Raw genomic sequence first — 10,833 nt, forward strand, 5'->3', positions numbered from 1 at the left:
TGTGTACATATTTCTACATAAATAGAGTATTACGAATTTGTTCGGTCACATTTTTTTGTATTAATCCCCATTGATTTACACGTAAACGTAATCGAGTTGTGCGACGTTTATCTTTGCTTTACCGTCACGGTAAACAAGGCTGACGTCGCTCGGTACAATTCAATCGTTCATAGCGGAACCGGGATCTTTACTGAGAGACAAAAGAGTCAAAAGTTGATTCTGTTAATAACAAAAGCTCTCTTACTCGAAGTTACATTTAGAATGTATCTTCAAGTAGGAATACAACATCTTTTTGTTGATTTGTGCGCGTTAGAAAAAAAGATCAAAATGGCAAGTGGTTTTGGCATATTTCAGTTCTGAGTGAAAAGAAACGTTGTTCCCGCCGTAGAATTATATACTGTGCTTTGCTGTGATATTTAAGAAAAATTCCGAAATCGATTAGTAGTAAAATTTAATCGTTGGAATAACTTCAATCCCGGTTCTGTTCCACGTTACGTCGTGAACGTCTCGGATTTATCACTATTTCTGCGTAGAAATCGACTGCTAGAAGGACACGACGATAGGTAGCGAGGTCTATTTGGAGAATCGTGTCGAGTACATGTTTCTCGGCACCATTAACACACTGCCATTGTACATCTTCTATTCGCAGTATAAGTGGTTGCTGACTAAAAACGACACTAAATACTGCTAGATTTTTATCGTAATTGTTTCGCGAAAGTTAGGATTACAAGCGTGGGTATACGTGTGTATTCCCCCGCTTCGAACGGTCTCTTTCGTACTGTAAATACAATGTATATGTGAGGGATTTCAGAGAGCAATGGCTTAATCGCTATACGTTAAATGGACAGATTTTGCAGTCTTATTCACAATAATCCGCTAGATATACTCTCTTATTGAAACGTGCAAAGACATTCGTTAGAAATTGCAGTTATTTAACGTATCAATATAAATTGATAATAATCTTATAAAGTCTCTCGCACGGTACTGCAAATCTTACGTAAACTGTACAATTTTTTGTTCGGCTATTAACAAGAATTTGTATGTACACGACTTTATATGTCTAGATCATCGGCATCTATTGTTATTTGTGTCTCTGCGTACGTGTGAGTCTGCATTATGTACAATTATAACATATAATGTACACACATACAATGTGTATAAATGGCAGCTTTACAAATCACGTATAAAACTCTCTACGTAAAACTTAGCTTGACGTTTTTGTTCGAGAAATAAAATAGGACATTTCTGTGTCTTGAATGGATTATTTGTAACATACAGCCAGTAAAATATAATAGGTATAATACAAAATTATCGGGTGTATAACTGGAATGATTTCACTTGTTGTATCGTGTAAATAACATAACGATTGGGAATGTTAGATGAAATCAATGGAGGTAAAAGTATCCGCGAATAGTATTCTGGAACACACGTATCATGCTGATCACAGGGAACAATATTCTACGTATTTCTATCGGACATCTTAAAATTTTTTTTATAGCGGAAAAGCAAATTCTACAAAAGTAGAAATAAATACAATGTTTGTGATAAAACATATTAAAGCGTTTTATTACAAATCTCGGAATGTACGGAAATTAAGTTCCGATGTAAATTAGACGTAAAAAAAAGTTACGGATGTTACAAATATCCATTCGGTAAAAATCTACATAATTACGTATAGTGATGTTAGTGATTTTCCGTAGACGAGAGTTAAATAAAAATTCTTTGTTCGTCACTGAACACAAACCCTTTTGAAATGTAATCCACTTATCGTTATAGAGCTCTTCAAAGACCTCCGCCATATAAATCTAGTATACAATCGTGCAAAAATATTTTTGCTCGACTTGCTTTGGCTTTAATCACGATATAATCTAAGGTAAAATATACAAAACAAGAAAATTTTACGTTTTTAAATTAATTCACAAAAGAGAATTGTTAATAAATAAATTTTTAGTTTACATTCACTAAAAAGAAGTATATAAATTATCTATATACACAAAGTCTAATTAATAAAAAGTATTAGAAGTTTGAGTTTGTTTCTTTTTTGGAGAATTTCTGTTCACACTTAAACCACCTGGAGTAATTAGAAAATTTTTCTCTGAGATATTTAATTTGTTTCTAGCATTCTTCATTCTTTTTTCTATCGCACTACAACGCGCTTATAGCTCATATGGAAAATTTCAATCTATAGTGTCCTTATATGTCATTCGTCCCATAAACAGTTCTGTTTCATTTTAGAATAATATGAGAATATAAAACACTTCTTACAGGTTTTTATGCCACATCGATAGGTGCTTGCCACCTTTTTGCCGTCTGATTTCCCTTTGCAAAACTTGAGACCACACGGATACCAGCCGATGCACAATTCGAGGGAGCACGTGCAAGGGGCCCAGAGATTTGACGTGTCAGCACATTTAGAGACCGGAAACGATCTTGTGTCGTTCGTGCCTGACTGCGGCACATTTGTAAAGTTATATACAGCTGCCATGAGTAATTCTTCAGAGGAACCTAGGGAATGCCATAGAAATGAATTGAGATTAGTAAGACAACTAATGTTCCCGCAGGACACAATATACATACGACGCTAATCGCACTGCATTCATTTCACAGATGATTACCTGGTCTTTGAATCCACTGCTTTATATCGTCATTTCTAGTGTACGTCGATCCAGCTGCCTCCGCGCAAAGCGTGGTCACGTGCTTCGAGATCTCCTTGGACTGAGAAACGTCCAGGAACAAGTCCATCGTGTAATTGACATGGCCTCTGTCCTCCTCCGCTACGCGCACAGTGCCCGGATTTTTCTGGCGTAGCTTGGACATCGCGTCGGACGATATAAAATCTACTTTGTAAAAATGATTCACGAAGCACATGACTTGATACTGATTTTGCCCGCGTTCCTCCTCGCCGAGCACCAGAGCTTTTATAACTTGGACTTCCTGCAAAACACCGCAATCGTTTGCAAAAAGGTTTGCTTTCCCAATCCGGGCTCTTTACGCTTGTAAGATAATTACATTTTTGAAATCGATGAGCTGCGTGACCAGCGTGCCATCGGAACGCTGGAACTCGAGAGTAATCAGATCTTCCGTAACATTAGACGAGATTGTTTCTAGAAGAATATCACCGCCCTGCGAGTAAGACAAGTCACATTAGCGACTTTACTAGTACGGGCTTAACACTAGTAATATTAATAGTACGGAAATCTATTCTTAGTTTGAGGTTAATTCCGGGGAAGTGCACCCGCGGCCTTTCTTTAATAATTCGGCGCAAATGATAAATTCTGGATAAAAGTGACGCGCCGCTGAACGCGAGTGCGCGAGAAATTACTTTCACTCACCTGATTTTTGACGTTTATGAGCAAGTGTGTGGTGCATGCCCCGTACAAACACTGCAACACGACGCAGATCGCGAGAAACTCGTTGAGTCTCCTCATTGTCGCATTGTTGATCACTGTCGACGCTCGCCTCCCCCGGGCCGTCGGCGACGAGCCGGAAAATTCGCGTAGAAAAGAAGACGAGATTATTCCATCGAGTATTATAACCTAATGCGTCAAGCTGCTCCGTTCCTTTTTTCCTCTCCCCCCCCTCTCTCTCTCTCTCTCTCTCTCTCTTTCCTCCTCTGTCCTCCTTCGGCGGCCTACATTTCTGTCCACCATGTTTTCGGAGCTCGGTCCAGTGTGGCCAAATACTACGTTGAAAGAAAAATTCACTGGCCAACTTTAAAAAATTGACACGAAATTCGAATCTCTCTCTTGGCCGCGAGGAAATTGGACGCTGATGTGAAACGATAAGGGGGATCCAATTCTGTATCTTGCACTACAGTGAAAACGCTAGAAGCGAGTGGCTCGTCTCTTTCTAACCGTCCTCTTGGAAAGAGACAAGGCCGCTCACTTTTAACATTTTTAGTATACATTGTAAGATACCAGAATTGACCCCGGGGCTGCTTTCGCGAGAAGGTCAAAATGATCCAGATTGAATAAAATTTCAATGTGTTGCTACGAAATTTCAGATTTGACCAATCGTAGCGCAAGGTCGTTTTAATCTGGATCATTTTGATTTTCTCGCGAAAGCAGCCCTAGATCGTAATTAAACGACAAACGATTTATCTGGATTTATCGCACAGGGAGCAGGGATTCGGGCTTTCAAATTGCGAAAATCAAGTAGCCGAATGCCGTTATCACGGAACTTCGTACGCTGATATTTAAATTTACAATTTATACTCGTCGTTTCTTATTCGTAATTTTTACAGTGTTTCGAGCGCTGCACGAACCGGATACTCCGTCGTCCTCGCTTAATCGCGCGGTCGACGGCATTTCCCTCGGGGATTTACTGAGCGCGGTGCCTTCCCTGCAAGTAAAACGTGATAATTAAATGTCGAAAGGCGCGAGGAGGAAAGCACTCACGAGAGTTGCAGTTGCAACGCCGATAAAATCGACGGTGGCTCCGGCAGTCGCACAGGTTTCACGTCGTATACCTTTAAGTGCGCGTAAACGGGAATCTGCGAATGGAGAATGTAATAGATATAGAATGTGATTGTCGACGATAGCTGTTAATAGAGAACGAACGATGGTAAAACTGCCGAAAGCACTGTGATCACATTGAAGCGTTTCGTCTAATTTAGCGAATGCAAGAGTTGATTTTTACATGTAGCAACGACGTATCCAGAATTGTGGATGGTATGCAACTTGTTGGCAAATCAAGAAGTTGATAATGGTGACCGAGTATCGGGGATTGCAATTGCTTGCCGTAAACCAAATCGAATTCGTCAAGTTTCTCTCTCGATTCCGAATGCTCTGCGAAAGAAGCGTCTTGACTCTCCGCCTCTTCCCCGCTGGAAATGTCTACGATAGCGACACTTGTAAAATAAATCGCAAGCCAACGTACGTGTACGATACAACTTGGGATCTTCGAAAGTGAAGTCGTTCGCTCACCGGCATGTTGCATGGTGTAAATTATTGCGCTACCGAAATATTAAAAATTACACTTGTACTTCTAACAGCTTACGACTTGAACTCGCGACACGAGACCCAATTGTTTGGTCGATACCTGATGCTCTGTTGTTTTCTCAACACGCGCTGCGCGAAATTGAAATGTTCCACGTAAGAATGATTCTGGAATTAGAGAATTTTTATGCTACAGAGAATCGAATTACTTCAAATTTCCCGTGATCGAAATAAAATAAAAATGATTATTGCTGATACTTGCTATGTTAAGGAAGCGCTGGAGATGAATGACAACTTGCAAACATATATCATTATAAAACTAAGAAGACTTTTATTAATATATCAATTAAATCGAATCAACAACTCCGGTAGAATTAATCATAGAGTTTATGCATTTATTAATTTCAAAATACAGAAGTGTTTCTATTTTTTTCATAGGCCCACGGCATCATTGCGTGCTTCGACACCGCAACAAAGTATCCTTTCGGCGCGTTGATATCAATTCACGTTTCAGTCGAATAAGTCTGTGTCGTTTATGTCTTATAGACAGTCTTTGTGCAGCTTCTTAGCTCGATCTGATGAAACCAAGACGGTGGTGGACATTGGTGTACACATCAGGCTGATCTGATGAAGGAGAGATGGGTGTAGACATTGGTGTACGCATCAGGCACACCCTGGGCGCAAGGACGGACCCAGGAAGTAACACCGATCTGCACGCCGTTGCTGATGAGCGGGCCACCGCTGTCACCCTGGAAATGCAGATATGTTTCCGTTAAATTTCCGTTGAACTATATACAACAAGTATCTGCGATAACTGACGAGTCAATCATCTCGATCGGGGATACTGTCCCCAACGTATTCAACAACGTGTGTTACTTACTTGGCAAGCGCCAATTCCAAAGCGATTGAGCGTACACAAGTGGCTTGCGGTCAAGGGCATAACATAGTGAGCTTGCGCGCATTGGCTAAGTGAGATAACGGCCTGGTTCATCTTGAGAAGAGTGTTCGCGAGCGGTCCATTCGTGCTGATCTTACCCCATCCGGAAAGGGTACATTGCTGTCCGGCGCTCGGATTAGTGCTGGTCAGGGCGATCGGAGCCTGGTATTGATTGTACTGAATCGGCGCCGAGAGCTGAAACGAGCGATTTTTAACGAAAGGAGCAAAATAGAAGCGCGATATTAAAAGGAATTACAAAGAGATGTTAAGCTTTCGAAATTGCAGAGGCAAATCGCATTGGCGATTCGAAAATCCCGCGGTACTCCGACTTACCGTGATCACCGCGATGTCATTATTCCAAGCAGTTTCCCTCGTGCCGAGGTATTGCGGGTGGATGGTAATTTTCGCCACATTATGAAGCTGTCCACCATTGACTTGGATGGTGCCGGTGGCAATCTTTAAACTGCTGACTGATTTTACGAAGTCCACGCAATGTGCAGCGGTCAGGATCTTGTACTGGCCGATAATGGAACCACCGCATACGTGACTGCCCTGATACCTCAGGGAAACTTGATGCGGGAATTCGCCTAACGCAGCAGCCTGGCCGCCAACGATCGCTTCGGGCTCCTCAGCGAACGTTTCTGCAAATCGACGATATATTATATAATACGCATTCCTTGGAGAATTAATGACGTACGCGTATGATTGATGAGCAAGATGTTCACATGGGAGGTGAAAAATAATGAGAGGGTATTTTGTCATTGTACAATATTGTACTTCACTTACGCTGCGCAAGAACGCCGACCACCAAGAAAATGAACGGTAACATAATTGTAATTAACTTGGGCCAGGTCAAAAATGAAACTGGGAGTGAGAACAATAATTTTCACCCCTTTTATAGCGGATTAATATCTGCAACCCGACCTCGGTGAACAGCTGGCGGCATTTCTTACGGTAAATAAACGCGATGACGCATATCGCATTTTAATGAGGCAAATACGACAAAATTAAATATTGCACATTCAATTACGCGGTATGAGTTAAATGAGGAAGAACGATAAAACGTATGTAAGAATGATTAAACATGAAGAGTATCTCTTCATTATTATTGTGAGGCTGATTGTTTATCCGAGCGAAACGAAAGATATCGAAAGGCAAATAGAAAATTTCATCGCGTTTTTATTAATTAACTTGACATGGAAACGCAAATTAATTAATTAAACGTTATTATTGTAACCAATGATATGCATATATTATTGATAAAAAAATTTATTTTTATAATGATATAAATTTGTTTATTTAAAATTGAAAACTATATCTCTATAAATATGAAAAGTGGTATCCAAATGATGTAAAGAATCCAAAGAAATTCTTTTTGCGTTCTTGAATTATTAGATAAATTCTTTTTTAACCCAAATTTCTATTCCAAGAACATTTTTAGTTTAAAAGTTTAAAAAGAACTAATTTTTATCACCAATTCTAGTGATGATGTCTAGTACACAAAGCTATAAGATGTGAATCACTTTTTAATATGTATATTATGTACATAATTTTTCAATATGTTAAATGTAAAATTAACTCAAAATAATGTAGAAAATGTTATGTATTTCAACATATCTAATATTAAATAATTTTTCTGATGTTGTTACATTTAAAATATTGCGCAATAAGACTAGTCTAATTTGTATTTTACTTTTAGAATGTTTTTTTAAAATGTACAAGAAATGCATTTGCAATGCATCCGTAATACATGTAGAATATCTTCAGAATTAGTAGATATTATATGTATTTACCATTCCTTATATTAGTTATCATTTCCACAGGGTAATCCACAGGGAGATAATATTCGTTTTTATTTTTGTGAATTTTTAAACTACCTAGGTATTACTACTTGTACGTTGCAATTCCCAGTGAGAAGTGATTTGTCGAAACGTTGTCGATTCGACATCGATTTCTCGCTGGGTTTATTTTATCAAAAATATAGAGCCGTTTAAAAAAAATGCAACAGTCTAAAGCAAATTTGTTAAATTCTTAATTAAACACTTTGTGTTATCTTCATTGTCAGTATCTGCTGATGACTTGTTAAGCTGCATACCTTATACATACGCATATTACACGTACGCAATTTCAGAATCAGCGAAGCACAAGTTATGATATCATTATTAATAAACCCGTAACATTGTATACTCAATCCGTTTTATCGATGCCACGGCAATAAATCGTACGCAACTTATTGAATAAAAATTTGTTCTAATGTATCTTAATTTCTGTCAAAGACTTAGGTCGTAGCTTTCTAATGTTGCCTGTTTTAGGACAAAAAATTACTGATTATTTTCTCACGGTATTTTTCGTATGCTTATGTTAAGGAAGCGGAATTTGAAGATAGATAGTAATCTGCATTATACATTTATATTTGCCAAAGGACTGGAAAGATTCCACTAATATCGTTGAATTCAACAACTCCAATGGATTCAATCATAATTTTTATTTATTTACCAGTGTTATAAATATTAACTGAAGTATTTGTTTTCTTTTAAAGAAGTGGCCGATGTATCGTTGATGTGTACGCTGCGACATCGCGTATTCTTTCAGCACGTTGATACCAATTGACGTGAGTCGACAGGTCTACGCCGTTTACGTCTTGCAGATAGTCTTTACGCAGTTTCTTAGTTTGATCGGATAAAGTTGAGATGGTGGTAGACACTGGTGTAGGCATCAGGCTCACCCTTGGCGCAAGGAAGAACCCAAGAAGTAATACCAACCTGCACGCCGTTGCTGATGAGCGGGCCGCCGCTGTCACCCTGGAAATGCAAACAGACGTTTTCGTCTTAACTTCCCGAGCTTCTTCAACAACTGGCAGATCAATTGTCAATTATCAGATTACGGAAATTATCAAACAATGAACGTTACTCACGCTACAAGCGCCAATTCCATAGCGATTGTATGCGCACAAATGGTTATTAGTCAAGGGCATATCATAGTGGCGTTCCTGACAATGAGCCAGCGTCACCACGGACTGATTCATCTTTTGAAGAGTGCGCGGGAGCGGTCCATTCGTACTGATCTGGCCCCATCCGGATAGGGTACATTGCTGTCCGGCTTTCGGCTGAGAGGTGGCCAGAGCGATCGGAGCTTGCAACTGGTTGTATTGAATCGGCGTCGAGAGCTGAAAGGAACAGGTGATTGAAACAGGCGATATAGGCTGCGGTCAAACTGCCGCTACAAATGCTTCGAAGTATTTTTCTTTCCCTTTCTATCAATAAAGATAAAAGGAGAAGAGAAACGCGCTTCGAAGCATTTGTAGCGGTAGCTTGACCGCAGCCTTAAACGAGGGGAGCGAGACAGAAGAGAAATTAGGAGGAAATAAGCTGGCGTTTACGAAGTTACAGAGGCAAATCGCATTGGCGACTAGAGAATCCTGCGATACTCCGACTTACCGTGATCACCGCGACGTCATTCACCCAAGCATCTTCGGCCCTATCGGAATACTCCGGATGAATGACAATTTTCGACACATCATGGAGCTGACCTCCATTGACCAGGACGGTGCCGGTGGCAATCTTTAAACTTCTGGTTGATTTTACGAAGTCCACGCAATGTGCAGCGGTCAGGATCTTGTACTGGCCGATAATGGAACCACCGCAAACGTGACTGCCCTGATACCTCAGGGAAACTTGATGCGGGAATTCGCCTGGTACGGCATCCTGGCCACCGACGATCGGTTCGGGTTCCTCAGCGAACGTCTCTGCAAGTCGACGATATACAATAAATACGCATTCCTTGCAGAACGAGCGGCGGTGTGTGCGATCGGATGAGCAAGACGTATTCATCGGCGACGAAAGATAATGGAGGAGAAAGTAATTAGAAAATATTACTGTATACTTACGCTGCGCAAGAACGCCGACCACCAAGAAAATGAATGGCAGCATGATCGATAATTAACTCGGGCCAGATCAGAAACGGAACTGGGATGGAGAACAACAATTTTCACGCCCTTTTTATAGCAGATCCATATCTGTGGCTCGACTTCGGCAAACACCTGGACGCATTTCTTACGGTAAACACGATAACGTTCGCATCTTGCATTTTAATGAGGCAGATACGACTAGATTAAAGATTACAGTCGTAATTACGTTTCGATTTCATTATAATTTAAATGAAGAGGAACGATAAAATACACGTAATGATCAAACATTCAAAGCGTATCTTTTCGGTATTATGATTATTATATATTGTAGAACTCATTCATCTGAGCAAAACGTAAGAAATCGAAGAACAAATAAAAAAGTTTGACGTATTCATCAATTCAACGAATTAGTAATACATATAATGAGCATTTAAACGATTCATTAAGACAAGAATTTTAAAAAGAGATATTTTTTTCTGCGAAAAACGTACATTCAATCGTTTCATTCTTTGTCATTATTTAAAAAAAAAACACATACGATTTCTTTGTATATTTCTTGTAAACTCTTGGAAATGCTGAAAAATTCTTGGAAGTTTAGATAGTGCCACCTCCTTGCTGATCATGTTATCTTGATACTTTATCAGTTTTCGGGATTCTCGATTTTCGCGATTTGCAGTTTGCAATTCTCGGATTTCCAATCGAGTATCCCGAAAACTGAGAAAGTATCAGGAGAACATGATCAGCAAGGAGGTGGCACTATCTAAAATTCCAAGAATTTTTCAGCATTTCCAAGAATTGGAATTCCAAGAATTGCAAACTTTAAATCGCGAAAACGGAGAATCTCGAAAACTAAGAAAGTATCAGAAGAACATGATCAGCAAGGAGGTGGCACTATCTAAAATTCCAAGAATTTTTCGAGAATCCGGAAAACCGAAAAAGTATTAGGAGAACAGGAGAATATGATCGGTAAAGAGGTGGCATTGTCAAAATTTCCAAGAATTTTTCGAGAATCCGGAAAACCGAAAAAGTATCAGGAGAACAGGATCGGCAAA

General features: G+C 39.6%; 4 protein-coding genes across 8 annotated transcripts in view; all 4 read right to left on the reverse strand.

The window, feature by feature from the left end:
• Window positions 1-2,096: 2,096 nt before the first annotated feature.
• Window positions 2,097-3,583, reverse strand: LOC105563987 (out at first protein). The gene is made up of 4 exons (XM_012016031.1): window positions 3,333-3,583; window positions 3,010-3,123; window positions 2,616-2,934; window positions 2,097-2,505 (listed from the first exon to the last, which is right to left on the reverse strand). The coding sequence occupies exons 1-4, from the start codon at window positions 3,426-3,428 to the stop codon at window positions 2,201-2,203; spliced, it is 834 nt and encodes a 277-aa protein (XP_011871421.1). The 5' UTR covers window positions 3,429-3,583; the 3' UTR covers window positions 2,097-2,200.
• A 99-nt stretch (window positions 3,584-3,682) lies between these two features.
• Window positions 3,683-5,208, reverse strand: LOC105563986. Of its 2 annotated transcripts, XM_012016030.1 has the most exons (4): window positions 4,926-5,208; window positions 4,639-4,835; window positions 4,398-4,492; window positions 3,683-4,341 (listed from the first exon to the last, which is right to left on the reverse strand). In XM_012016030.1, exons 1-4 carry the CDS (start codon window positions 4,936-4,938, stop codon window positions 4,209-4,211), a joined length of 438 nt encoding a protein of 145 aa, XP_011871420.1. In that variant the 5' UTR covers window positions 4,939-5,208; the 3' UTR covers window positions 3,683-4,208. The 2 variants fall into 2 exon arrangements, with proteins under 2 accessions (XP_011871420.1, XP_011871419.1); XM_012016029.1 differs by having other exon boundaries at window positions 4,639-5,208.
• Window positions 5,209-5,243: 35 nt separating this feature from the next.
• LOC105563985 (chymotrypsin-1-like) lies at window positions 5,244-6,759 on the reverse strand. Its single transcript, XM_012016028.1, has 3 exons — window positions 6,208-6,759; window positions 5,818-6,069; window positions 5,244-5,686 (listed from the first exon to the last, which is right to left on the reverse strand). Exons 1-3 carry the CDS (start codon window positions 6,634-6,636, stop codon window positions 5,552-5,554), a joined length of 816 nt encoding a protein of 271 aa, XP_011871418.1. The 5' UTR covers window positions 6,637-6,759; the 3' UTR covers window positions 5,244-5,551.
• A 1,132-nt stretch (window positions 6,760-7,891) lies between these two features.
• The window catches only part of LOC105563989 (chymotrypsin-1-like), a 4,704-nt gene continuing 1,762 nt past the window's right edge, over window positions 7,892-10,833 (reverse strand). Inside the window, exons 1-4 of one of the 4 annotated variants that reach the window (XM_012016034.1) lie at window positions 10,273-10,805; window positions 9,312-9,913; window positions 8,789-9,040; window positions 7,892-8,675 (exon numbers count right to left, since the gene is read on the reverse strand). In XM_012016034.1, coding sequence (XP_011871424.1) covers window positions 8,541-8,675; window positions 8,789-9,040; window positions 9,312-9,803 — 879 coding nt within the window. In that variant the 5' untranslated portion in view covers window positions 9,804-9,913; window positions 10,273-10,805 and the 3' untranslated portion in view covers window positions 7,892-8,540. Of the gene's footprint in view, window positions 8,676-8,788; window positions 9,041-9,311; window positions 9,966-10,272; window positions 10,806-10,833 lie in introns of those variants that run through there. The other 3 variants (XM_012016036.1, XM_012016035.1, XM_012016033.1) reach the window with 3 other exon arrangements.

Source organism: Vollenhovia emeryi, unplaced genomic scaffold (assembly GCF_000949405.1).
Source record: "Vollenhovia emeryi isolate VEMERY1.0 unplaced genomic scaffold, V.emery_V1.0 DF939169.1, whole genome shotgun sequence".
NCBI lineage: Eukaryota > Metazoa > Arthropoda > Insecta > Hymenoptera > Formicidae > Vollenhovia > Vollenhovia emeryi.